Consider the following 27381-nt stretch of genomic DNA (forward strand, 5'->3'; position numbering starts at 1 on the left):
TGTTGTTGTGTTAATGTAATATCATAGTGATGTTGTGTTAATGTAATATCATAGTGGTGTTGTGTTAATGTGTTAGCATAGTGTTGTTGTGTTAATGTAATAGCATAGTGTTGTTGTGTTAATGTGATATCATAGTGGTGTTGTGTTAATGTAATATCATCGTTGTATTGTGTTAATGTGATAGCATAGTGTTGTTGTGTTAATGTGATATCATAGTGTTGTTGTGTTAATGTAATATCATAGTTGTATTGTGTTAATGTGATATCATAGTTGTATTGTGTTAATGTAATATCATAGTGGTGTTGTGTTAATGTGATATCATAGTGGTGTTGTGTTAATGTGATATCATAGTGGTGTTGTGTTAATGTGATATCATAGTGTTGTTGTGTTAATGTAATATCATAGTTGTATTGTGTTAATGTGATATCATAGTGGTGTTGTGTTAATGTAATATCATAGTTGTATTGTGTTAATGTAATATCATAGTGGTGTTGTGTTAATGTAATATCATAGTGATGTTGTGTTAATGTGATATCATAGTGGTGTTGTGTTAATGTAATATCATAGTGGTGTTGTGTTAATGTAATATCATAGTGATGTTGTGTTAATGTAATATCATAGTGTTGTTGTGTTAATGTAATATCATAGTGGTGTTGTGTTAATGTAATATCATAGTTGTATTGTGTTAATGTGATATCATAGTGTTGTTGTGTTAATGTAATATCATAGTTGTATTGTGTTAATGTAATATCATAGTGATGTTGTGTTAATGTAATATCATAGTGGTGTTGTGTTAATGTAATATCATAGTGGTGTTGTGTTAATGTGATATCATAGTGGTGTTGTGTTAATGTAATATCATAGTGGTGTTGTGTTAATGTGATATCATAGTGATGTTGTGTTAATGTAATATCATAGTGGTGTTGTGTTAATGTAATATCATAGCAGTGTTATGTTAATGTGCTAAGTAATGTCATGACTCTGGGTTACTGAGAGGAATAAAGAAACAGTTGTTTTCAAACGCCCTCCTTTCTTCAGGTTTCTATTTTGTACAGTATTCTGTTTCAGTAACATGTTAGCTCTACGGTGTTGAAGTTATAGCGTGATCCTTGTGTGTTATCTGCTCTCGTGTCATTATAGTATGTGTGTGTTTTATGTAGTGATATGTGTGTTAATAGCATGGTGTGGGTGTGTGCTGTGATAAGGGCCCAGTATTAGTTGAGGGGGGGGGAGGGTCTGCAGTTGTTTAAAAAGTCCTTCCCCTGACGGCCCCATTGTGCCTCAGACGGGGACAGAGGACGGGGGACGGGGGGGGACGGGGGACGGGGGGTCATGCTGGGAGCTCGTTTCTCCTGCCTGTCAGAACTATCTGGGATCCAGCCGGAACTAATCAACTCCTATAGGCCTCGCCATTACCCAGCCTGCACTGGGGCCCAGGCAGTGGGGCTGGGGGGCAGTCCTGTGGGAACAGAAGAGGGAGAGAGAGAGGGAGGGGGAGAGATGACCCCCCCAACACTCACACACACACATATACACTCTTTCTGTTCATACATACTCACACACATCCCCCACCAGCCCGTGCGGCACACAGACACACACAACACTCCCACTGTTTCACACTGAAGCAATAATAAACACTTGCAATAATATTTTCACAGCAAGCAACAGCTTGCTTCAGATCAGAACCTAACACAGCTGCATGATACAGTTCTCTACACACGTTCACACACACATTCTCACACACACACACACGCATGCAGACTCACTTCAAAAACACACTCTCCCTTCTTCACACACATGCGTATAGAGACATATCATAACAGTTAATGTTATGTTTCTGAAGACAGTTTGAGGTTCATTCAGACCAACTGCAACCTTTCAGACACACAAAATCTTCCTAGAACGGCCTCTATACATAACACTACATACCAAGGTTAAGAGTTACAAACCTGATGCATCGGAAAACAAGCCCACCAAAGCTGAATTCATTTAGAGAGTATGGTCAAACAAACACTATTTAGCTTCATAACAACAAACTAAACCACTCTGGTAAAACAAAGTAAATAATCAACCTCACAGTGGAAACTACATCACAAAAAATAAGACAGTCGTAGTTAGTGGCTTTATGTGTTGAGAGTAAGAGGGCACATTCCAACACAAGCCTCATACTGTGTGTGTGTGTGTGTGTGTGTGTGTGTGTGTGTGTGTGTGTGTGTGTGTGTGTGTGTGTGTGTGTGTGTGTGTGTGTGTGTGTGTGTGTGTGTGTGTGTGTGTGTGTGTGTGTGTGTGTTGCCCTCTGGTGGAGGAAAAGTGAAGCTACAGAGGTTAGAGAGAACTAAGGGCACGCTTCCTGAGACTGAAGGGCACTGGGCTCCAACGCTTCTATAGGAGTCAATAAGGAAAACCTCACCCTGTCAAATAACATTGACAGTACAGTTGGTGCACTGAATCACATTTCTTTATCCCTCTGTTGCTAGCCTGATCCACGGTCCTCACCGCTGCGCTCTCCTTTCGTCTGAGTAGCGAAACAGAATGTAAGCTCTCAAGATCAGGATGGTACTTTGTTACATAGCTATACATATTCCATATTCTGAGTAGCCGTCCTTCTATGGGTAGGTGCAAGTCTGGAAGCCTGTCTACAAAAACCTTGGCGAACCTTTAAAGCTAAACACAACCCCAGTGGTTTTAATGTACCTTATCAGACACTCCAGATGTAAGGAACATCTCTCTACAATCTGATCGCTAAGGCCACATGTGATGCATCCACACGAGCCAATAGTCTAGAAGTCAACAAGGGGACAGAAATATAGCAAAATCAGGTATTTATATCACAAAGACACAGTGCCTCATCATGAAATCTGTTTCATTCTGACCACCAATCTCCACCATTAACCATGACTCTAGCCTGTCAAGTGTCCCTCCCTCAAGTCAATCGTGTCAAGCAGTGACTGAGTGTGTGTTTGAGCTGGAGGGTGTGTTAGAAAGAGAGTGTGTGTTTTTGGGGCTGCGGAGAGGGGGAGACTCCAACCCCCCTTCATTAAGGTGAAGTAGGAGCAGATTGAAATGTGTTAAGAAAACTAAAGAGCAGGCCTGTGCAGTCTCCCCCCTCACATTAGCATTGTGTGTGTGTGTGTGTGTGTGTGTGTGTCTGCCTTTTCACTGTGTGTTTTAATGGTTGACCGTGTATCTGAGTGTATCAAGCAACTATAAGATTCAGACCTACTTATACACATGTAAGCATTTGTGAGCGTCACTGTCTGCATGAAAATGCCACTGTGTCTGTACGTGTGTATGCAAATGTTTATATAGTATACCCTATGTGAGTAGCTATAAACAATTTCACCCTACGTCCTAATGCTTGTGTACAGTTATGTGGAGAGGTCGGCTGGAGTAGAAGTGGCGAAGGGAGTCTCCCTTGACTGCTTAGAGGCAGATGAAGGAGAGGGTTCCCACAATGTTCCCCAGGTCTCTGGGTGGGGTGGAGGTGGGTGTGTGTGTGTGGGGGGGGGGGCTATAGCAAGCCACTGGGGCAAGGTTAATCCCCATTCATCCCCTCCTCCACTCAGTCGCACAGAACACAATAAGCCCCTCCCGTTCCCCTGGCATCCCCGTGACGACCCTTAACCCTGTGTTTACCGCCGCTGCTCCAGGCCTCTTTATACTGCAGCACAGTTATTATCTGACGTATTTACTCCTTAAGATATGGAGAGCAATAGTAATGGCGTATTTTTGTAGGCACTAACTCCGCCATGGCTTGTTGGCAAAAGCCTATGTATGTATGTTTTTTTGGGGGGGGTTGGATAAACCCCAAAAATAAGGTCTGTGATAAACACAGGCTTAGGAGATCTCAAAACACTAACTATACCAACATTAAGACCACCTTCCTGATATTGAGTTGCACCCCCCCCCCCCCCCCCTTTACCCTCAGAACAGCCTCAATTCATCAGGCCAATGGACTCTACAAGGTGTCAAAAGCGTTCCACAGGGATGCTGGCCCATGTTGACGCCAAAGCTTCCCACAGTTGTGTCAAGTTGGAAGGAAGTCTTTTTGGTGGTGGACCATTGTCGATACACACGGGAAACTGTTGAGCATGAAAAACCCAGCAGCATTGCAGTTCTTGACTCAAACCGGTGCACCTGGCACCCACAACCATACCCCATTCAAAGGCACTTAAATCTTTCATCTTGCCCATTCACCCTCTGAATGGCACACATACACAATCCGTCTCAATTGTCTCAAGGCTTAAAAATCCTTCTTTAACCTGTCTCCTCCCCTTCATCTACACTGATTGAAGTGGATTTAACAAGTGACATCAATAAGGAATTATAGCCTTCACCTGGTCAGTCTATGACATGGAAAAAGCAGGTGTTCTTAATGTTTTGTACACTCAGCCGATGTCACTTTTTGTGAATTTTGAAGCATTTTATGTAATCAAAACAAGCACATAAAGCACATTAAGGCTTCATAATTCATGAATGTCATGTTAACTAGCTGATATTATCTCATAGAACAAAGCGTTAAGATTTCCTAAGCCTGTGTTAACCTCAGACCTTATTTTCAGTTGATCAAAAAACACCATCACTTTCCCCATTCATTTTCCCCCATAGGAATGGCTGAACAAACCAGAGGTAACTCATTTATGTCTTTTAGGACTGACTACAAGCAGGCAAGCTCTATTCCCCTTGGCTATTATGGCATAGTCACAGCTCTCTGGAAAAAGCTCCCCTCCTTCCTCCCCACTCTATTCTACACTCAACCCTAGCCCTGCAACCTGCACACCACAGCATAATTATAGCATAGTGCACACCTGAGATGATCACCTGAGATGATCAAATAAATAGTGTCTGTTGAATTACTAGTTGATACAATGATTTGTGGCTAAAAGATCAAGAAGCAGTTTAAACAGCTATATAATCACTCAACATGTTGGAATACAAAAATACGAATCCTTTGTTAGAGTAGCTGTCTGTTTTTCTGGGACTGAACATTAAAGAGAGCAGGAAGGTTTTCGAACCTGGTCATGGTACTATCATATCATTATACTAATATTTGGGAAAAAATGTGCTTTTGGGGACATTGTAGACTTTCTTGCTTCCTCGAAATTAGCTAATACGCAGCTAATACGCAATTAGATTCCACAATATCAATTGCAGCAAATCAACTGTTGCTTTTATTTCCCTATTTTGTGCCATTGATTCCAATGAGTCCACAATGTCCCCTAAAGCCCCCCAATAACTATCCCCAAATATTTCCCCATTGACCTTCATATAGATTTGGTTTTGGTTGTAACACCCCAATCTGTTGGCAATTTAGTAGAATTGCAACATCTAGCTGCAATGTAATTATGTTCTAGGTGACACACTACCATCTAGTGGAATAAACATTTAATGCATGTTGTGAATTATTGAGGTGGACTACTTGAATGTGGATGTCCCCTAAACCTGCTTTCTGGTGACTTAAAGGAGCTGCGACAGAGGTCAAGGTGGCTAATGTACAGTAATATTCCTACCTTTAACTTGCCCTGAAGGCCTTCTGCCTGTGTCTGTGCTTCCTGCACCCTGCCCTAGTTTTGGGGAAGTTCTCTGGATGGGCAGAGGCCAGCAGCTTGTGAGATCTGTTTCCTGAGATGCTTCCTGCTTTTCTGTGGAGTCATCTCATCTGTTCAAGACAAGGACATTCACTCTTCCCAGCCAGAGCGTTGAGAAACTGCCACACATGCATAACATTTTTTCGGCCCGTGCAAACTATCTCGCAAAAGTTGGAGTCAGAGTTGACATGTACTTGCAAATTATGTCATTGATTGTAGCTATTCATGTCAGCATTCCGTGAGAATCAAACCTTCTCACGACAGCCATGAGTCCATCTTCTTTGCGTCGCCACGTTGCTGGGCAACCCTGGTAGAGGGACTGTCTAATTGTAAAGCATGTTGGGTACCGTAGTCCTCTAACCCTGCTGAGCGCTGTAACTTCTTCGATACTCCACACATTCAGGTAGGATAATTTACTCCTTTCATTAAGTTTACTAGTGTATATTAGTTTAGAGCCAGATTATTATAGTCAGTGTTGTCATGTTTGAGGATGTAGTTTTTTTGGTGGGAAAAGGGAAAAAGGCAGACATTCTGCTGTCGATTTTAACATAAAATATGCTCATAGGCTAAACCAGGAAGTTGACTGAAGAAAGCTAGCGTTACAAGTTCCAGATGTACCTGTGATTTAAATGTAGAATTCACAATTAAAACGTTTGCTAAATAAAAAAACGATCTAAATTAAATGGTTTCTTTTCCAGGCTGCCTGCAATGGATCAGTATACATGGTGATGGAATTCCCCACAACGTCAGACCTAGGTAGAGGGTGTGTCCCCTTGTCCGTGCACACCGGTGTAGTTTGAAAAACACACTGTCCCGCAATTTAACTACCAATCTGCTTGAATAACTGCTAATATGAAGTAATGATTGTTCCAATCCTTCCTGACAGAAGACCCTGGCCCATTAGGGCCTCCAGGGGGGCAGAAGCAGCCTGTGAAGTCCCACCTGCTGGCCTCCAGAGAGCTCCTGGTGGCCTCCCTGTATAACCTGGCTCCCCTGCTGGACAGGACCCTGGCATCCGGCCTGCTCTCCCAGGAGAACTACTTTGAGGTGGGGGCAGAGAGGACCCCTCAGGGCCGGGCCCGCAGGCTGCTGGAGGTTGTCCAGGCTGAGATGGACGAGGCTGGGGCCAGAGGCTTCATGGAGTGCCTCCGGAGATGCAAGCAGCACTACCCGCGCCTCCGAGCCTGGCTCAGAACTGATGCAGGTATGGAAGGGCAAGTGTGTGAACACATGAATGTGTATGAATATAGTTACCAAATTTCAACTCCACATGCAAACTTGAGTCTTAAGACGATATGTGATGTCTTTTGTTTCCCCCACAGATATTCAGCGTGGACCCACAGGTATGGTAATGAAGAGGACCTCTTTCTGAAAGGGTCAGACTGTTGGTATGCATAGGTGTTGAATCATCTGGCATTGGTCATCTCCTATCTGATTCAGTGTTGTGCTGTACTGTTTGGCTTCCCCAGAGCGTCAGCTGCAGGCCCAGCTCAGTGTCCTGTGTGGCCGGTTGGGGTTCTCTGTCCTGCCAGTCTCCCTGGAGCTGTTCTCTAATGGCACCCTAACTCAGTTTGAACTGGACCAGGTCCAGGCAGCGCCCACATCTTACCAGCAGACCCACCAGCTCCTGTCCATCTGTCTGTCCAAGGGAGAGAGGGCCTGCTGTAGCTTCTACCAGGCACTGGGCAGCGAAGACCCACAGCTGGCCTCAGACATCAGTGGTGAATTGTTATTAACTTGTTATAACAAGTTTATTACTTTTTAATTCTGTCTTGTGTTTTGTGTCTCTATTTCAGTCAGTGGGCTGGTAGAGGCTCTGCCTGATATTTCTGTGGTCAGTGATCATGAAGTTTATATCACCTCTGTGGCAGTGGAGGATCCTGGGGTGTGTAGTACTCCTGTGGAAGTGAAGGATGATGGGTTATGTAGTACTCATACAGCAGTTGAGACCAGACAGACTGATGGGGAAGGTCTGTCTCTCCCAGACACCCACATACTCTCAGGTAAAGCTCACACCAGTTAACTACCATTATTACACAAGCAGATCAGTAGCAGAAGATAGATTCAGATTGAAAATAAACTAAACTATTGACAGTGACAACCTGTGTCATCCCCTCCTCCCTCTCAGATGTGCTCCAGCAGGTGCTGTCCCTGCTGTCCGTGGCTCCAGGTGAGGGGGCCAGGCTGAATGTGTGTGAGCTGGGGGTGGCAGTGGGTCTGCCCAGGAGGACCGTCAGAGAGTGCCTGTTGGAGGAGGTGGAGGTGGGGGACATCGTTCAGCTCAGGGCCCTGGTCACCCTCTTCCTCAGTAAGACCCAGGATGCCTCTAGGCTGCTAAACAGGGTGGCAGAGTGCACAGCACACCGTAGGTCTCACTACTTACTTATTTGTCTATTTGTATCAGGTACTTCTCTAGCTACCTATCAGTAACTGTTTTGTTGCTTTTAGGGGTGCTGCTCTCTGAGAGGGGATGTATGTTACTGAAGCTGCTGCCTGTGGCTGAGGCCTTTCTCCGCACCGGGGAACACCACCACCTGCAAGCTTGGGACCACCTCTGCACTGGGGACCACCACCACCTGCAAGCTAGGGACCACCTCCGCACTGGGGACCACCACTACCTGCAAGCTAGGGACCACCTCCGCACTGGGGACCACATAGACAAAGTGTGGAACATCTTTAGCTTGGTCCTGTGGGACATCATGGCAGAGGCTCTGGAGGATCCTGGGGCTGCAGTGGAATCATTGTGGGAACCTAGGGATGCTGTCCGTCTGTTACGAGACAGTGAGAGAGTGGAGACAGAGCTTCTCCAGGAGTTGGAGGAGTGCTGGGCAGATGGGGGAACTGAGAGCCTGTTACAGAGTGTTACAGTACTAGCTCAGTTGCTACGCGACCTCCACCCTCTCCAGGACAGTCTGTGCTTCTCCCCTCCTGACAAGGGGGCTGTGTACCCCTGCCGCTCTCGCAGACTCCATAGAGTCACCCGTTTCCAGGGACTGCCTGCACGGGTCATCCGCAAAGCACTGGGACACGGAGCTCCCTCCACACACCCAACCCCAGCTGGTCTCCCCATCCAGTACAGAGATCTCTGCCTCTGCATCACACGTCTGCTGGACAGGGTGCACCCACAAGAAAGCACTACCTCCATAGATCTCTCCCAGGCTCCTATTGCTACCATCACCCAGCACATCTGCTCAACCCTGGCCCGGCCGGTGTTCGGACCCCAGAGCTTCGATGCTGGGGTGAGACACAGGGTTCTGTCTGTGGTAAAGTATGGCCCGGTCAGGTGGGGCCTGCTTAACTTACAGGAGCTGCATAAAGACACTCTGTTGGGTCTGGAGAGGTACCTGAAGCCAGGGGAGCATCACAGCTTCCAGCTTGTCCCAGAAAAAGTACGGATCTTCGGAGGGCCAGAGATACGCTGGGGAGAAAGGGTCAGGGGCCCAGTCGCCATTGACAATGGGATAGAGGAAGTCCTCCAATTTGTCACCTCCGAGCCAGCCTCGTTTCTTATCAGTGTTAGTTGCCGCGGCTATGACAGGGGCCAGTACTTTGAGGTACGCGAGCCGCAGTGTGTGCGTGTGTCTGGACTGCAGGAGGAGGGGGTAGGTGAGGTGCAGGGTTTAGGGGGGACAGTGTTGGTTTTGGCAGTAGAGGGCGAGACGGTGTGGATGAGAGAGGAGAGGCAGGGGAGGGAGAGCGGGACAGAGCTGGAGCAGGTGTCTCAGAGACACTCTGCCACACTACAGGACGGGGGCTGCTGCTTCAGGGTCACGACCCCAGGGACACGTTGCCAGGTCAAGTTCATCTACAAGACAGGGAGGATCTCTGCTGTGGCCGAGAGGGACTGTGAAGTTTTCTAAAACCCTATTCACACGGGACTAGTATTATTATAGAACATAGGTTATGTAATTATTGCCCCAGCATGTCCGTTTTACCACATGGACGATTCGGACGGGATTAGTTATACCAAACTGCCCCTGTAAATGTTTTTTTTTCTCATTCAAAATGTACCATTATGACGGAAGCCTGGAGGCTCTACTATTGGCATGATGGTCTTCAGTTCAGAGAGTCATAATAATAATGCATATCAGTAAGAACCATGAACTGTAACCTACGCAGACATTTAATTACCTGACGGATCTGGCAATTTATCTTTTCATTGGCACAATGTCATCCACTTCATCTTCTAAAAGAGAAGCATGGCTCTAGGAAAGTTGAATTGTGAAGAAAAAAAACTGTTCATCTGTAGGCTACGTGCATAGCACTTTGTTTTACGCATCAATTTGTTCCCAAGTTCTTACCCAAACTGGGCGCAGTACCTGTTTAACTCAAAACACAGGGATGACGATTCGCACGGGATAAGTATCATCAGAGGACCTGGGAGTTTTCTGAAAAACAGTAGGTTTTTAGGGCTGGGATAACAACTTCCTTCCAAGTAAAAATGACTGACATGGCAGATTCAGACAGGACTGAAATGACAGATGTGATGATTTGTGCTTGTGTACATAATTCCATTACCTGAGTTCCCCCAGTAAAACTCATCCCATCCCAAATGGGTTTAAGTCTCACTTGGTGGGATTTAATACCAGAAACAACAAGCTGGTATTCAGGCATAGATTATGGCACCCACCTGATTGAAAAAGGTTCTTCAGAACCAGAAAGCTGTCTTCTCATGTACAGCATGATGAGGTGTGGCGGACTCCAATGTTATTAAACACAGCTATAGAACGAGAGTGTTCATTCTCTCCCTTACAATCCTTGTTCAGTTATTTATCTACCTACCTACACAGCAGCATTAGATGTTCTATTTTTGTCCAACAATGTACAGTACCTTAGCTGATATAGTTCAATCATAATGTAATAAAATAATCAAATAGAAACCCTGCACCTGACTTTTCCTACTAGCACCGACTTCGCTGATAACTGAGGAAAATGTACTTAAGACTGTGATATGTGGTTGTCCCACCTTGCTACACTTGAAGTCGGAAGTTTACATACACCTTAGCCAAATACATTTAAACTCAGTTTTTCACAATTCCTGACATTTAATCCAAGTAAAAATTCCCTGTTTTAGGTCAGTTTGGATTACCACTTTATTTTAAGAATGTGAAATGTCAGAATAATAGTAGAGAGAATGATTTATTTCTTTTATTTCTTTCATCACATTCCCAGTGGGTCAGAAGTTCACATACACTCAATTAGTATTTGGTAGCATTGCCTTTAAATTGTTTAACTTGGGTCAAACGTTTTGGGTAGCCTTCCACAAGCTTCCCACAATAAGTTGGGTGAATTTTGGCCCATTCCTCTTGACAGAGCTGGTGTAACTGAGTCAGGTTTGTAGGCCTCCTTGCTCGCCAATGCTTTTTCAGTTCTGCCCACAAATTTTCTATAGGATTGAGGTCAGGACTTTGTGATGGCCACTCCAATACCTTGACTTTGTTGTCCTTAAGCCATTTTGTCACAACTTTGGAAGTATGCTTGGGGTCATAGTACATTTTGAAGACCCATTTACGACCAAGCTTTAACTTCCTGACTGATGTCTTGAGATGTTGCTTCAATATATCCACATGATTTTCCTCCCTCATGAATCCATCTATTTTGTGAAGTGCACCAGTCCCTCCTGCAGCAAAGCACCCCCACGACATGATGCTGCCACCCCCGTGCTTCACCGGCTTGCAAGCTTCCCCCTTTTTCCTCCAACCATAACGATGGTCATTATGGCCAAACAGTTCTATTTTTGTTTCATCAGAAGAGAACATTTCTCCAAGACGTACGTTCTTTGTCCCCATATGCAGTTGTAACCCTGGTTATGTCGATATAGGACTCGTTTTACTGTGGATATAGATACTTTTGTACCTGTTTCCTCCAGAATCTTCACAAGGTCCTTTGCTGTTGTTCTGGGATTGATTTGCACTTTTCGCACCAAAGTACGTTCATCTCTAGGAGACAGAACGCATCTCCTTCCTGAGCGGTATGACGGTTGCGTGGTCCCATGGTGTTTATACTTGCGTACTATTGTTTGTACAGATGAACGTGGTACCTTCAGGCGTTTGGAAATTGCTTCCAAGGATGAACCAGACTTGTGGAGGTCTACAATTTTTTTTCTGAGATCTTGGCTGCTTTCTTTTGATTTTCCCATGATGTCAAGCAAAGAGGCACTGAGTTTGAAGGTAGGCCTTGAAATACATCCACAGGTACACCTCCAATTGACTCAAATGACTCAAATAGCCAATCAGAAGCTTCTAAAGCCATGGCATAATTTCCTGGAATTTTCCAAGCAGTTTAAAGGCACTGTCAACTTAGTGTATGTAAACTTCTGACCCACTGGAATTGTGATACAGTGAATTATAACTGAAATAATCTGTCTGTAAACAATTGTTGGAAAAATTACTTGTGTAATGCACAAAGTAGATGTCCTAACTGACTTGCCAAACTATAGTTTGTTAACAAGAAATTTGTGAAGTGGTTGAAAAACGAGTTTTAATGACTCCAACCTGAGTGTATGTAAACTTCCGACTTCAGTTGTATCTTAAGATGAATATACTGACTGTTATTCTCTCTGGATAAGAGCGTCTTAAATTACAAAAATATAAATGTAATCATATTCGTACACCAGTAATATAAAAAGCCCTTTTATACAGTGCTATTAAACTATATTGAAACTGGCCTCAAGTGAAGTTGTGCTGTGTTATTGTGTGTATACAATGACGTAGAAAATGATGTCTGCACCAGCCACAGTTAACAAAAGTTTTAATTCACAAACATAATAAAATTGCATAGGTAAAAACAGGGTAAAAAATATATATATTTAAGTCTAAAGTGACCTCTAGTAAAAGTTATAAAAGTTGCAGGGAGTTTCTGTTTTCAGTTCTTAACTTGTTCATCTTACATGTGTGGACAACGCAAACCAGCCTTCTCCTTTCAGCTTGTCCACCTGTACTGGACAAAAGGGAAAATTGTATGATCATCCTTAACAAAACATTCCACAAATAGGATGAACCAGTGTGTGTGTGTGTGTGTGTGTGTGTGTGTGTGTGTGTGTGTGTGTGTGTGTGTGTGTGTGTGTGTGTGTGTGTGTACCGGAGTCCTGCTGCCTCTGGACTGTCCTCCAAGGCTTTGTGGAGACGCCCCACCAGCAGACCTGAAACACACAGGACCTCCTCAGTCAAGATGACCTCTGATCCCTTCATCCACATCACCTGCCGAGTCGGTTACAATGAAATGTCCCAGTCACTGATCTAAAGTTAGTGTTGTATTGTTCCGTTTACGCTTCTCCCTAAATGGTTACAGTTGTTATTTCAGACTCACCGTCTACTGCCTCCGCTGCCCAGGGGGGAGGGGTCCTGTTCAGGCAGCAGCATGGACGACTCTGGGCTTAGACCTGCTGCTGAGAGGGAGAAAGTAGCAATGTAATGAATACTGTGTGGAGATGGTTACAACACACACACCCCTTGTCTCACACACACAGCTGCCTTACCTGACAGTGGAGGTATGGGGGAGACAGAGGGGGAGACAGAGGAAGAGCTCTGTCTCTGTTGTTCTATAAGCTCCAGCAGTCTGCTCCTGGCTGCTGCACTCTGCCTGTTGAGCTCTAGGAGACGCTGTTCCACACTGCTCTCACAGCCTGGGCCCTCACTAACCACAGACTGTAGGAGACGCTGTTCCACACTGCTCTCACAGCCTGGGCCCTCACTAACCACAGACTGTAGGAGACACAGAGAAACATCAGGTACTTCACCTGTCATTCATGCAAAACTTGAAGACACCAGTATGTTCATCTCATGGAATGTTTATCACGCCGTACTGTTCAGTACTCAAGAGACCTGAAGTCTGTTCGATGTGACCTCACCTGCTGTCCACCACAGGACCATGTCCCTCTCTCTCTCCCTGCCTCACGCTGGGGTGTTGTTCTGCCTGTACTGCTGGGAGCCAAGCCTCTCTTCTCCACACACTGCTGGGGAGTCAGTCTCCCTGTGCTGCTGGAGACAGACCCCCTGCCTGAACTCGGACCTTCACAAATCTCTGACCCGGAGGGAGGAGTAGCGGGGTGGAACTGCCCCAGCTGATTCCGTATCAGGGCGTTCTGACGGGTCAGCTCGGCAATCTGAGACAGCATGGCACCCTGGGACGGATCGCAGAGGAGAGGGAGGGGGTCTGGGGTGGCGGCTGGAGGGGGTGTAGGGGCAGGGCGGGGCAGGCTGAAGAGAGAGGGGGCGGAGCTGATGGTCTGGAGGTCATCACAGGAGCCCCGGGTCACAGGGAGAGAGGGAACATTGTGGAGAGACAGGGAGCGAACAGCTGGGGAGAGAGGAGAGCAACATGACAGAATGAAAACATGAAGAAAGAGAGCAGATTAGAGCCAAATAGACAACCCATAAAGAGGTAGAGAGAGGTAGAGAGAGAGAGTGAATGAACTGAGAGAGAGTTAGAGAGAGATACAGAGAGAGATACAGAGAGAGGGAGAGGTACAGAGAGAGGTACAGAGAGAGAGAGGGAGAGGTACAGAGAGAGAGAGGGAGAGGTACAGAGAGAGAGAGGTACAGAGAGAGAGAGGTACAGAGAGAGAGAGGTACAGAGAGAGAGAGGTACAGAGAGAGAGAGAGAGAGGTACAGAGAGAGAGAGAGAGAGGTACAGAGAGAGAGAGAGAAGGTACAGAGAGAGAGAGAGAGAGGTACAGAGAGAGAGAGAGAGGTACAGAGAGAGAGAGAGAGGTACAGAGAGAGAGAGAGAGGTACAGAGAGAGAGAGAGAGGTACAGAGAGAGAGAGAGAGAGAGAGAGAGAGAGAGAGAGAGGTACAGAGAGAGAGAGGTACAGAGAGAGAGAGAGAGAGAGGTACAGAGAGAGAGAGGTACAGAGAGAGAGAGGTACAGAGAGAGAGAGGTACAGAGAGAGAGAGAGGTACAGAGAGAGAGAGGTACAGAGAGAGAGAGGTACAGAGAGAGGTAGAGAGTAGAGGTCGACCGGTTATTTAGGGCCGATTTCAAGTTTTCATAACAATCGGAAATCTGTATTTTTGGACGCCGATTTCTTTTTCTTTTTTTAACCTTTATTTAACTAGGCAAGTCAGTTAAGAACACATTCTTATTTTCAATGACGGTCTAGGAACGGTGGGTTAACTGCCTTGTTCAGGGGCAGAACGACTGATTTTTTTACCTTGTCAGCTCAGGGATTCAATCTTGCAACCTTACGGTTAACTAGTCCAACGCTCTAACCACCTGCTTTACATTGCACTCCACGAGGAGCCTGCCTGTTACGCGAATGCAGTAAGAAGCCAAGGTAAGTTGCTAGCTAGCATTAAACTTATCTTATAAAAAAACAATCATAATCACTAGTTGACTACACATGGTTGATGATATTACTAGTTTATCTAGCCTGTCCTGCGTTGCATATAATCGCTTAGGTACACGTTGCTCCAACCATAAACATCAATGCCTTTCTTAAAATCAATACACAAGTATATATTTTTAAACCTGCATATTTAGTTAATATTGCTTGCTAACATGAATTTCTTTTAACTAGGGAAAATGTGTCACTTCTCTTGCAAACAGAGTCTGGGTATATGCAGCAGTTTGGGCCGCCTGGCTTGTTGCGAACTGTGAAGACTATTTCTTCCTAACAAAGACAGCCGACTTCACCAAAACGGGGGATGATTTAACAAAAGCACATTTGCGAAAAAAGCACAATCGTTGCACGACTGTACCTAACCATAAACATCAATGCCTTTCTTAAAATCAATACACAGAAGTATATATTTTTAAACCTATTTTTAATCCTATTTAGCTAAAAGAAATCCAGGTTAGCAGGCAATATTAACCAGGTGAAATTGTGTCATTTTGCATTCACTGCACGCAGAGTCAGGGTATATGCAACAGTTTGGGCCGCCTGGCTCGTTGCGAACTAATTTGCCAGAATTTTGACATCACATTGAAGGTTGTGCAATGTAACAGCAATATTTAGACTTAGGGATGCCACCCATTAGATAAAATACGGAACGGTTCCGTATTTCACTGACAGGAAAAACGTTGTTTTCGAGATGATAGTTTCCGGATTCGACCATATTAATGACCTAAGGCTCGTATTTCTGTGCATTATTATAATTAAGTCTATGATTTGATAGAGCAGTCTGACTGAGCGATGGTAGGCAGCAGCAGGCTCGTAAGCGTTCATTCAAACAGCACTTTCGTGCGTTTGCCAGCAGCCCTTCACAATGCATTGCGCTGTTTATGACTTCAAGCCTGTCAACTCCCAAGATTAGGCTGATGTAACCGATGTGAAATGGCTAGCTAGTTAGCGGGGTGCACGCTAATAGCGTTTCAAACGTCACTCGCTCTGAGACTTGGAGTAGTTGTTCCCCTTGCTCTACATGAGTAACGCTGCTTCGAGGGTGGCTGTTGTCGATGTGTTCCTGGTTCGAGCCCAGGTAGGAGCGAGGAGAGGGACGAAAGCTATACTGTTACACTGGCAATACTAAAGTCCCTATAAGAACATCCAATAGTCAAAGGTACATGAAATACAAATCGTATAGAGAGAAATAGTCCTATAATTCCTATAATAACTACAACCTAAAACATCTTACCTGGGAATATTGAAGACTCATGTTAAAAGGAACCACCAGCTTTCATATGTTCTCATGTTCTGAGCAAGGAACTTAAACGTTAGCTTTTTTACATGGCACATATTGCACTTTTACTTTCTTCTCCAACACTTTGTTTTTGAATTATTTAAACCAAATTGAACATGTTTCATTCATTCAGTATTGTTGTAATTGTCATTATTACAAATAAATAAATTAATTAAATAAAACATTTTTAAAAAATAATAATAATTACAAAAAATTTAAAAAAAGAAATCGGCCGATTAATCGGTACGGGCATTTTTTGGGGTCCTCCAATAATCGGTATCGGCGTTGAAAAATCATAATCGGTCAACCTCTAGTAGAGAGAGGTACAGAGAGAGAGAGAGAGCGAGAGAGAGAGAGCGAGAGAGAGAGAGCGAGAGAGAGAGAGCGAGAGAGAGAGAGCGAGCGAGAGGTAGAGAGAGAGAGGTAGAGAGCGAGAGAGAGAGAGGTAGAGAGCGAGCGAGAGAGCGAGAGAGAGGTAGAGAGAGAGCGAGAGAGAGCGGTAGCGAGAGAGAGCGAGAGAAGAAGAGAAGCGAGTAGAAGCGAGGTAGAGCGAGAGAGCGAAGTGGGCGAAGGCGAGAAGCGAAGAGCGAAGAGAGAGAAGCGAGAGAGAAAGCGAAGAAGAAGCGAGAGAAGAAAGCGAGAGAGAAGAAAGCGAAGAGCGAAGAAAGCGAAGAAGAAAGCGAAAGCGAAGAGCGAAGAAAGCAGAGAGAAAGCGAAGAAAGCGAAGAAGCGAAGAAGCGAAGAAAGCGAAGAAAGCGAAGAAAGCGAAACGAAAGCGAAAGCGAAGAAAGCGAGAGAGCGAGAAAGCGAGAGAAGCGAAGAGCGAGAGGCGAGAGAAAGCGAGAGAGAGCGAGAGAGAGCGAAGAGAGAGAGAGCGAGAGAGAGAGCGAGAGAGAGAGGTAGAGAGAGAGGTAGAGAGAGAGGTAGAGAGAGAGAGCGAGAGAGAGAGGTAGAGAGAGAGAGGTAGAGAGAGAGAGCGAGAGAGAGAGGTAGAGAGAGAGAGAGGTACAGAGAGAGACACCTGTTACCTGAAGTGAGACCGTGTGGCCGGTTGTCTCTCTGACGTGGTGGAGAGAGCAGCACAGCAGGGTTGAGAGTGAGACCAGTCTGGTTCTGTTCATAGGACCACTCACTGCCTGCATAGGGACACAACTCTTCACTCATAACACGTTGAGGAAAGTATAGTGACCCCTGTGTGTGTTTGTGTGTACTGACCTGTAGCTACGCTGCCAGTGTTCTGGGGCTCACAGTCCCCGGCTCCTCCTAGTACTCCCAATCCCCCCAGAACCAGCACCACTGTGTCCAGCCTCTGTTCCAGATCACACGCTCGCTGCTGCAGACCTGCCTGGAGGGAAATCACTATTAGAGATCTCTTCATCACACATAATGATATGAAGAGACATGAATTAGCCTTAGAAGCCATTCTTAAGGTAGATGTGATGTAGAGAGATAGTGTGTGTGATGTCTGTTCTGACCTGCAGGGCGGCGCTCTCCTCTCTCAGGGTCAGGGTCTCTGCAGTGAGGGCGTCTATCAGCCCTCTCTGCTCCTTCACCTCCTCCTCCAGCTTCCTCCTCTCCTTTCCCTCCCTCTGAGCCTCCTCCTCTCTCTGACCCACAGGGGACGCAGTTATCAATCATACTGGCAGAGCAGAGCAGAGCAGAGCAGAGCAGAGCAGAGCAGAACAGAACAGAACAGAGCAGAGCAGAGCAGAGCAGAACAGAGCAGAGCAGAACAGAACAGAGCAGAACAGAACAGAACAGAACAGAGGCATACCTGTCTGAGCAGTCTAGCCAGGCGGCCCAGGGTAGACACCAGAGCCACAGAGAAGCCTGTGAGGCCGTGTGTGCTGTGCTTCGGCCCCGTCGTCCCCTCTCCTTCCCCTGCTCCTGGGGCTCTGGGAGGCTCCTCTGGCCCTAGGCCATCCAGCTCTGTCTCCACCTGACCCAGCAGGCCCTGCAGCAGCCCCAGGCTGGACTGGTTCCCACTCAGAGAGCTGAGGGTAGAGCCATCCAGACCTGACTCAGTACTGTGCCCCCTACTGGCCTTCGAGGACCGGCTCTTCCTGCCTACATAGAAACAGATACATAGGAGAAGCATGTTAACATATGCCTTTATGAACCAATTACTGCACTACTATGCATTAACGTGCACTAATTCAGTCAACTCCACACAATAGTACCTGATGAATTGACTGTTGTTGTGATGCACTCTGAATCGTACCTGAGCGGGTGAGAGGAGGGTCTGGGTTCAGGACCTGAGTGACCAGGGTGAAATGCTCCTCAGGTTCAGGCTGGGGCTGTCTGGACCGCAACCGCTGGAGTTTTACTGTGGCATTCAGAGCTGGAGAGAGAGGAGGAAGAAAGAGGGGGAAGGGAAAAGAGAATGAGGGTGAGAGAGAGAAAATAGGGGGTAAGCGTTGATGTATAGTACAGCACATTATCCATCCTTTCCCCAGTTAAACAATCTGCCCTCTTACCTGCTTGTACTTGGGTTCCCCCTGAGGCACTGGGAGTCTGAGGGGGGCTGTCTCCCCCTGCCCCCTGGAGGTTGGAGTAACACTGGGGTCTTTGCTGCTTCCCACCTCTAGTACAAGGCTTGGCTTTCACCTTCCGGGTATGCACCTTGTAACTGACAACAGAAAATGATGTGAGCTTATGATAGAAACATTAGAACAGATAAGGGGGATACCTAGTCAGTTGTACAGGGAAAGGGGGATACCTAGTCAGTTGTACAGGGAAAGGGGGATACCTAGTCAGTTGTATAGGGAAAGGGGGATACCTAGTCAGTTGTTAAAGGGAAAGGGGGATACCTAGTCAGTTGTTAAAGGGAAAGGGGGATACCTAGTCAGTTGTTAAAGGGAAAGGGGGGATACCTAGTCAGTTGTTAAAGGGAAAGGGGGATACCTAGTCAGTTGTTAAAGGGAAAGGGGGATACCTAGTCAGTTGTTAAAGGGAAAGGGGGATACCTAGTCAGTTGTTAAAGGGAAAGGGGGATACCTAGTCAGTTGTTAAAGGGAAAGGGGGGATACCTAGTCAGTTGTTAAAGGGAAAGGGGGGATACCTAGTCAGTTGTTAAAGGGAAAGGGGGATACCTAGTCAGTTGTTAAAGGGAAAGGGGGATACCTAGTCAGTTGTTAAAGGGAAAGGGGGATACCTAGTCAGTTGTTAAAGGGAAAGGGGGATACCTAGTCAGTTGTATAGGGAAAGGGGGATACCTAGTCAGTTGTAAAAGGGAAAGGGGGATACCTAGTCAGTTGTTAAAGGGAAAGGGGGATACCTAGTCAGTTGTTAAAGGGAAAGGGGGATACCTAGTCAGTTGTAAAAGGGAAAGGGGGGATACCTAGTCAGTTGTTAAAGGGAAAGGGGGATACCTAGTCAGTTGTTAAAGGGAAAGGGGGATACCTAGTCAGTTGTAAAAGGGAAAGGGGGGATACCTAGTCAGTTGTTAAAGGGAAAGGGGGGATACCTAGTCAGTTGTTAAAGGGAAAGGGGGATACCTAGTCAGTTGTTAAAGGGAAAGGGGGATACCTAGTCAGTTGTTAAAGGGAAAGGGGGGATACCTAGTCAGTTGTTAAAGGGAAAGGGGGGATACCTAGTCAGTTGTTAAAGGGAAAGGGGGATACCTAGTCAGTTGTTAAAGGGAAAGGGAGATACCTAGTCAGTTGTTAAAGGGAAAGGGGGATACCTAGTCAGTTGTTAAAGGGAAAGGGGGGATACCTAGTCAGTTGTTAAAGGGAAAGGGGGATACCTAGTCAGTTGTAAAAGGGAAAGGGGGATACCTAGTCAGTTGTTAAAGGGAAAGGGGGATACCTAGTCAGTTGTTAAAGGGAAAGGGGGATACCTAGTCAGTTGTTAAAGGGAAAGGGGGATACCTAGTCAGTTGTTAAAGGGAAAGGGGGATACCTAGTCAGTTGTAAAAGGGAAAGGGGGATACCTAGTCAGTTGTACAGGGAAAGGGGGATACCTAGTCAGTTGTTAAAGGGAAAGGGGGATACCTAGTCAGTTGTTAAAGGGAAAGGGGGATACCTAGTCAGTTGTTAAAGGGAAAGGGGGATACCTAGTCAGTTGTTAAAGGGAAAGGGGGATACCTAGTCAGTTGTTAAAGGGAAAGGGGGATACCTAGTCAGTTGTTAAAGGGAAAGGGGGATACCTAGTCAGTTGTAAAAGGGAAAGGGGGGATACCTAGTCAGTTGTTAAAGGGAAAGGGGGATACCTAGTCAGTTGTAAAAGGGAAAGGGGGATACCTAGTCAGTTGTTAAAGGGAAAGGGGGATACCTAGTCAGTTGTACAGGGAAAGGGGGATACCTAGTCAGTTGTTAAAGGGAAAGGGGGATACCTAGTCAGTTGTTAAAGGGAAAGGGGGATACCTAGTCAGTTGTATAGGGAAAGGGGGATACCTAGTCAGTTGTAAAAGGGAAAGGGGGATACCTAGTCAGTTGTTAAAGGGAAAGGGGGATACCTAGTCAGTTGTTAAAGGGAAAGGGGGATACCTAGTCAGTTGTAAAAGGAAAGGGGGATACCTAGTCAGTTGTTAAAGGGAAAGGGGGGATACCTAGTCAGTTGTTAAAGGGAAAGGGGGGATACCTAGTCAGTTGTTAAAGGGAAAGGGGGATACCTAGTCAGTTGTTAAAGGGAAAGGGGGGATACCTAGTCAGTTGTTAAAGGGAAAGGGGGATACCTAGTCAGTTGTTAAAGGGAAAGGGGGGATACCTAGTCAGTTGTTAAAGGGAAAGGGGGATACCTAGTCAGTTGTTAAAGGGAAAGGGGGGATACCTAGTCAGTTGTTAAAGGGAAAGGGGGGATACCTAGTCAGTTGTTAAAGGGAAAGGGGGGATACCTAGTCAGTTGTTAAAGGGAAAGGGGGATACCTAGTCAGTTGTTAAAGGGAAAGGGGGATACCTAGTCAGTTGTTAAAGGGAAAGGGGGGATACCTAGTCAGTTGTTAAAGGGAAAGGGGGGATACCTAGTCAGTTGTTAAAGGGAAAGGGGGGATACCTAGTCAGTTGTTAAAGGGAAAGGGGGGATACCTAGTCAGTTGTTAAAGGGAAAGGGGGGATACCTAGTCAGTTGTTAAAGGGAAAGGGGGGATACCTAGTCAGTTGTTAAAGGGAAAGGGGGGATACCTAGTCAGTTGTTAAAGGGAAAGGGGGATACCTAGTCAGTTGTTAAAGGGAAAGGGGGATACCTAGTCAGTTGTAAAAGGGAAAGGGGGATACCTAGTCAGTTGTAAAAGGGAAAGGGGGATACCTAGTCAGTTGTTAAAGGGAAAGGGGGGATACCTAGTCAGTTGTAAAAGGGAAAGGGGATACCTAGTCAGTTGTTAAAGGGAAAGGGGGATACCTAGTCAGTTGTTAAAGGGAAAGGGGGATACCTAGTCAGTTGTTAAAGGGAAAGGGGGATACCTAGTCAGTTGTTAAAGGGAAAGGGGGATACCTAGTCAGTTGTTAAAGGGAAAGGGGGATACCTAGTCAGTTGTTAAAGGGAAAGGGGGATACCTAGTCAGTTGTTAAAGGGAAAGGGGGATACCTAGTCAGTTGTTAAAGGGAAAGGGGGATACCTAGTCAGTTGTTAAAGGGAAAGGGGGATACCTAGTCAGTTGTTAAAGGGAAAGGGGGATACCTAGTCAGTTGTTAAAGGGAAAGGGGGATACCTAGTCAGTTGTTAAAGGGAAAGGGGGATACCTAGTCAGTTGTTAAAGGGAAAGGGGATACCTAGTCAGTTGTTAAAGGGAAAGGGGGATACCTAGTCAGTTGTTAAAGGGAAAGGGGGATACCTAGTCAGTTGTTAAAGGGAAAGGGGGATACCTAGTCAGTTGTAAAAGGGAAAGGGGGGATACCTAGTCAGTTGTTAAAGGGAAAGGGGGATACCTAGTCAGTTGTTAAAGGGAAAGGGGGATACCTAGTCAGTTGTTAAAGGGAAAGGGGGATACCTAGTCAGTTGTATAGGGAAAGGGGGATACCTAGTCAGTTGTTAAAGGGAAAGGAGGATACCTAGTCAGTTGTTAAAGGGAAAGGAGGATACCTAGTCAGTTGTTAAAGGGAAAGGGGGATACCTAGTCAGTTGTTAAAGGGAAAGGGGGATACCTAGTCAGTTGTTAAAGGGAAAGGGGGATACCTAGTCAGTTGTTAAAGGGAAAGGGGGGATACCTAGTCAGTTGTTAAAGGGAAAGGGGGATACCTAGTCAGTTGTTAAAGGGAAAGGGGGATACCTAGTCAGTTGTTAAAGGGAAAGGGGGATACCTAGTCAGTTGTTAAAGGGAAAGGGGGATACCTAGTCAGTTGTTAAAGGGAAAGGGGGGATACCTAGTCAGTTGTAAAGGGAAAGGGGGATACCTAGTCAGTTGTAAAAGGGAAAGGGGGATACCTAGTCAGTTGTTAAAGGGAAAGGGGGGATACCTAGTCAGTTGTTAAAGGGAAAGGGGGATACCTAGTCAGTTGTTAAAGGGAAAGGGGATACCTAGTCAGTTGTTAAAGGGAAAGGGGGATACCTAGTCAGTTGTTAAAGGGAAAGGGGGATACCTAGTCAGTTGTTAAAGGGAAAGGGGGATACCTAGTCAGTTGTTAAAGGGAAAGGGGGATACCTAGTCAGTTGTTAAAGGGAAAGGAAGATACCTAGTCAGTTGTAAAAGGGAAAGGGGGATACCTAGTCAGTTGTAAAAGGGAAAGGAGGATACCTAGTCAGTTGTTAAAGGGAAAGGGGGATACCTAGTCAGTTGTTAAAGGGAAAGGGGGATACCTAGTCAGTTGTTAAAGGGAAAGGGGGATACCTAGTCAGTTGTTAAAGGGAAAGGGGGATACCTAGTCAGTTGTTAAAGGGAAAGGGGGATACCTAGTCAGTTGTTAAAGGGAAAGGAGGATACCTAGTCAGTTGTTAAAGGGAAAGGGGGATACCTAGTCAGTTGTTAAAGGGAAAGGGGGGATACCTAGTCAGTTGTTAAAGGGAAAGGGGGATACCTAGTCAGTTGTTAAAGGGAAAGGGGGATACCTAGTCAGTTGTTAAAGGGAAAGGGGGATACCTAGTCAGTTGTTAAAGGGAAAGGGGGATACCTAGTCAGTTGTTAAAGGGAAAGGGGGATACCTAGTCAGTTGTTAAAGGGAAAGGGGGGATACCTAGTCAGTTGTTAAAGGGAAAGGGGGATACCTAGTCAGTTGTAAAGGGAAAGGGGGATACCTAGTCAGTTGTAAAAGGGAAAGGGGGATACCTAGTCAGTTGTAAAGGGAAAGGGGGATACCTAGTCAGTTGTTAAAGGGAAAGGGGGATACCTAGTCAGTTGTTAAAGGGAAAGGGAGATACCTAGTCAGTTGTTAAAGGGAAAGGAAGATACCTAGTCAGTTGTTAAAGGGAAAGGGGGATACCTAGTCAGTTGTAAAGGGAAAGGGGGATACCTAGTCAGTTGTTAAAGGGAAAGGAGGATACCTAGTCAGTTGTTAAAGGGAAAGGGGGATACCTAGTCAGTTGTAAAGGGAAAGGGGGATACCTAGTCAGTTGTAAAAGGGAAAGGGGGATACCTAGTCAGTTGTAAAGGGAAAGGGGGATACCTAGTCAGTTGTTAAAGGGAAAGGGGGATACCTAGTCAGTTGTAAAAGGGAATACCTAGTCAGTTGTACAACAATGCATTCAACTGAAATGTGTCTTCTGCATTTAACCCAACCCCTCTGAATCAGAGAGGTGTGGGGGCTGCTGTCTGGCAAATAATCATTTGTAATGGCTGTGTGGGCATTGGTAAGTGTTTGGCAGAATGGCAGCGTTGTTACCTGGTATCCATGTTGGAGTTGAAACTGATAGAGGCAGAATGGCCAGTTTCCTCATCACTATGGTCTTCAACAGAGTCCTCCAGCTCATTCAGAGCCTGAAATAAAAAATATGTTAAGAAATGGAAAAAGACACACAAACACACAGAGAAAGAGAGCGAGAGAGTTGTACCTGTGGGTCCATCATGGACTGGCTGAGGAGGGAGAGTTGTGTTGGGGCCTCTGGTTTCTGCAGGACAGGCAGGTCTGAGTCAGAGCCACAGTCTGGAGCCATGGTAACACTGGGGAACCCTGAGAAAAATAAAGAATACAAATCACTCACAACAACACTTTAGGGCTTCCGTTAACCGGTCGGGAATAACCAGCTTTTAGACAATAAAAAAATGTAAAAGCTGATTGACCGGGAGAAAAATAAAAATCCCATTGTGAAGTAATGCCTATTAGGCTAATTGATGGAAATACATTTGACCGGTCATACTTACCGGTCTGAAGGTGCATTTGCATAATTTAGTGGAATTAAAATTGCCACGTGTATACTCGTTAGGTATGTTATTTATCACACATACAGCGTACAGATACAGAGCCTTCGCGCAGAAAACATGTCAGACAGCAGGAGAGCTGCTGTTACAGCATCTCAAACAGCCGTTTCATTGCTGCTAGACTGAAACCTGCCTTTATAGGCACAATCATTGCGCAACAATTCTAAATGCAATCGTGTGTTAAAAACAGTTTTGATGGCCACAATTAAAAATAACTACTGTTTGTATTTTTCAACTGGTAATTGAAGCGCTCTTTGGCTTCATCAGTGCATCACACATCACTTTGCAATGAAATGGAGGCAGTATGCATTTTGAAAACAAACTTACCATTGTTTGAATCCTGAACATTTTGCTACATATGAGGCATGTCTAACCGTGCTTCAAAGCAGCCTAGCCAAAATCCGACCATATCCGTAGAGGTAATTATTTTATAAAGACTTCCATATACCATTGAAACCAGTAGCCTATTTCTCTCATGTTCTATTGGTTTTCAAATCAAATGTATTTATATAGCCCTTCTTACATCAGCTGATATCTCAAAGTGCTGTACAGAAACCCAGCCTAAAACCCCAAACAGCAAGCAATGCAGGTCAACTTGTTTTTTTTCATTGTCCAGTAGCCAAAGGCACAATCCTAGTCATATTAACAACCCATGTTAGTTGTTACATATTAGATCTCCCCTCTTTCTACATTCTAATGGATATTTCCTTCCCTGTCACATGAAACGGCTTGCATGTGTGGTGTGCTTTTGACAACGGTGTTTTCCCACTAATTGTATTATGGAACAAACATTCTCACATAGCCTCCTGCCTTGTGTTCATTGCTGCACTGATAATGTGAAGAAATAATAGTTTATCAACATTTTAGGCAAAACGTTCTGATCTGTTGCATCAGACTCATTGCTTTTTAAAGTTTTGTTATGTAGTCTAGGCCTACTGGTTGAATGTGGGATCTATCATCCCACAACTGTCCCAGAGTGTTTGGAGTAGGCCATCCGTTTCTCAACAAGCTGACCAATAGAATAGGTTTCTACTATGGGGGATAGTAGATTGACAGGCTTGTGATTTTGCTGTTTGTTACTCGTCTTGTTGGCTGAGGAAAAGTAAATGTGGACAGTTATTCTAAAATCTTCAAAGTGTGCATCGGAATGTGGTAAGGATGCACGTAGTTCCTTCCTCAAGTTGCATGTTAATATGAATTACCATAATCTAAATGTGCTTTCTGTCATTCGGAGCACCGCAGGTGGACGCCCTAATCAAGTTATGGGTCCAGTAAATTTCTCAAATGTTTGGTAAATTAAAATGGTGCCGGTCAAATGTCCGGCGCCACAACAGAAACCCTGTAAAATGCATAGAGAACATTCAAACACAGACATACAATAACCAGCACATGGTCAAACACATTGAAAAGCCATTCCTTAATCCATAGCAGGATAAGAGCAGTATCATACCGGTCTGCCTGCGAGGTGCGTCACCAAACAAGTCTTTGACCACAGCCATGGCTCTGTCTGACCGGGCCAGAACGTCCTGCAGTTGAAACTGATCTGAGAACACCTACAGCACAATGAGATAATAAGCCTTCAGCGTGAAGTCAAAGGTTTAATCTGCAGTTATGTAATATAAACAACATTCAAGCAACATCTGTGGGGAATCAAGGGGATGTAAGTGATCACTGAGTTGCGAGCTGACTTGAGTTCGCAATTTCAAAGCAGTTTCATATCAAATTAGATTTACGTGAGATACCCCTACAATCTGCGCATGAGGTCTGTCTGTGCTCCTCACCTCTCTGATGATGTTGAGGCTGGCGCGATCTAGTGGAGCTGGACTACCAGGGAGGCCCTTCTTCCTCCTGTGTCTCAGAGCTCTCTCTCTCAGCTCCCACTGAGCCAGCACTCGGTTCTGGGACCGGTGCATCTCATGACGACGACTCTGAGGAGGAAGAGAGATGAGGAGGCATACTGACCTAGGATAACTAACATCACACAATAAGAGAGAAAACAAGAACATGTATCTCTTACCAGCTCCTCCGGTGAAGCCTTGTGTACAGAGAGGTCATGGACGGTGCTCTGAAATCAGCAGAAGATGGTAACTTAGTCATCATAATTTCATAAATGTAAATGCATTCTCCCCTGGTGGCAAAGTTGAGTCCATGACAGTAACTACTAGCACACTCACCACCCACTCTCTCTTCGGGGCATTGGCCTTCTTGGGACGCACAGCAGGTCGTTTTCCTTGACCGTGCTGTAAGCGGCCCACCCTCGTAAACGACATCTGGGAATAAAACGATAACTAGCTAGAAAATGTCTGATTAGCTGGCTAACGTTAGCCTACCTAGCTATGTTGTTTGCCAGTTTAGAGTTTTTTCAATGAAAGTCATACGCAAGCTACTCTTAAACCAGGTAGTTGTAGCTAGCTGGCAAACTAGGTTATTAACTGGAGCAAAGTGTTTAGTTAGTTTGCTGTATTCATTGCTTTCTTTCCGTTGTGGAGTGGCGCTGTGTTCAACAGTTGTTGCGCGCTTCTGGGTTAAATGTGTAACTTCCTAGTTACCAATAAAATGACACCACAGATAGAACAATGAGACAGATATTTCACTGGTTGTATAAATGTGAAGCATCCGCTTGCCGTTTCCACTCACTACCAAATATGGGAGTGAAAGGAAGCCCACAGTGGGAGAGGATGGATCGAGATGGATTTTTGCCGACATTCTGCAAATGTTCTCATCGATGAAATATTTGATCTCAATACAGTTTTCTGTTCCCAAAACTACAATCTGGTATGAACAGAGTGGACTAAGTTTAGTAGAATTTGCCCTTTGCAAACTTTTTACAACATCGCGTTGTTTAGAAGAAGCGCTAAGGCGAATTTAGTTATTGCACAC

The 27381-nt window shown here is 45.3% G+C and overlaps 2 protein-coding genes across 6 annotated transcripts; one reads left to right on the forward strand and one right to left on the reverse strand.

Moving 5' to 3' along the window:
• The first annotated feature begins 5521 nt into the window (after positions 1-5521).
• Positions 5522-10473, forward strand: LOC106579518 (uncharacterized). 4 transcript variants are annotated; one of them, XM_014159488.2, is made up of 8 exons: positions 5522-5991; positions 6287-6344; positions 6478-6792; positions 6911-6931; positions 7058-7309; positions 7460-7591; positions 7717-7953; positions 8037-10473. In XM_014159488.2, exons 2-8 carry the CDS (start codon positions 6311-6313, stop codon positions 9446-9448), a joined length of 2403 nt encoding a protein of 800 aa, XP_014014963.1. In that variant the 5' UTR covers positions 5522-5991; positions 6287-6310; the 3' UTR covers positions 9449-10473. The 4 variants fall into 4 exon arrangements, with proteins under 4 accessions (XP_014014963.1, XP_045558617.1, XP_045558618.1 ...); XM_045702661.1 differs by having other exon boundaries at positions 5523-5991; positions 6287-6351; positions 6475-6792; XM_045702662.1 differs by having other exon boundaries at positions 5523-5991; positions 6287-6351.
• A 1848-nt stretch (positions 10474-12321) lies between these two features.
• On the reverse strand, positions 12322-27089 carry spice1 (spindle and centriole associated protein 1). 2 transcript variants are annotated; one of them, XM_014159486.2, is made up of 17 exons: positions 26676-27089; positions 26519-26566; positions 26283-26429; positions 25952-26054; positions 24135-24253; positions 23966-24060; positions 18689-18840; positions 18433-18552; positions 17986-18278; positions 17687-17818; positions 17427-17556; positions 17240-17347; positions 13438-13886; positions 13066-13291; positions 12897-12972; positions 12669-12729; positions 12322-12522 (listed from the first exon to the last, which is right to left on the reverse strand). In XM_014159486.2, the coding sequence occupies exons 1-17, from the start codon at positions 26769-26771 to the stop codon at positions 12469-12471; spliced, it is 2409 nt and encodes an 802-aa protein (XP_014014961.2). In that variant the 5' UTR covers positions 26772-27089; the 3' UTR covers positions 12322-12468. The 2 variants fall into 2 exon arrangements, with proteins under 2 accessions (XP_014014961.2, XP_014014960.2); XM_014159485.2 differs by having other exon boundaries at positions 12897-12975.
• Positions 27090-27381: the final 292 nt, after the last annotated feature.

The sequence above is a fragment of the Salmo salar genome, chromosome ssa19 (assembly GCF_905237065.1).
Source record: "Salmo salar chromosome ssa19, Ssal_v3.1, whole genome shotgun sequence".
NCBI lineage: Eukaryota > Metazoa > Chordata > Actinopteri > Salmoniformes > Salmonidae > Salmo > Salmo salar.

Coding starts and splice junctions, on each gene's coding strand:
- LOC106579518 (XM_014159487.2), top strand. CDS start 6,311: ATGGTGATGGAATTCCCCACAACGTCAGACCTAG. Junction 6,793..6,910: donor CTGGCTCAGAACTGATGCAG/GTATGGAAGGGC, acceptor TTTCCCCCACAG/ATATTCAGCGTGGACCCACA. Junction 6,932..7,057: donor TATTCAGCGTGGACCCACAG/GTATGGTAATGA, acceptor TGGCTTCCCCAG/AGCGTCAGCTGCAGGCCCAG.
- spice1 (XM_014159485.2), bottom strand. CDS start 26,771: ATGTCGTTTACGAGGGTGGGCCGCTTACAGCACGGTCAAGGAAAACGA. Junction 18,553..18,688: donor GGGAACCCAAGTACAAGCAG/GTAAGAGGGCAG, acceptor CTCTCTCTCCAG/CTCTGAATGCCACAGTAAAA. Junction 17,819..17,985: donor TGGCTAGACTGCTCAGACAG/GTATGCCTCTGT, acceptor CCTGTGGGTCAG/AGAGAGGAGGAGGCTCAGAG.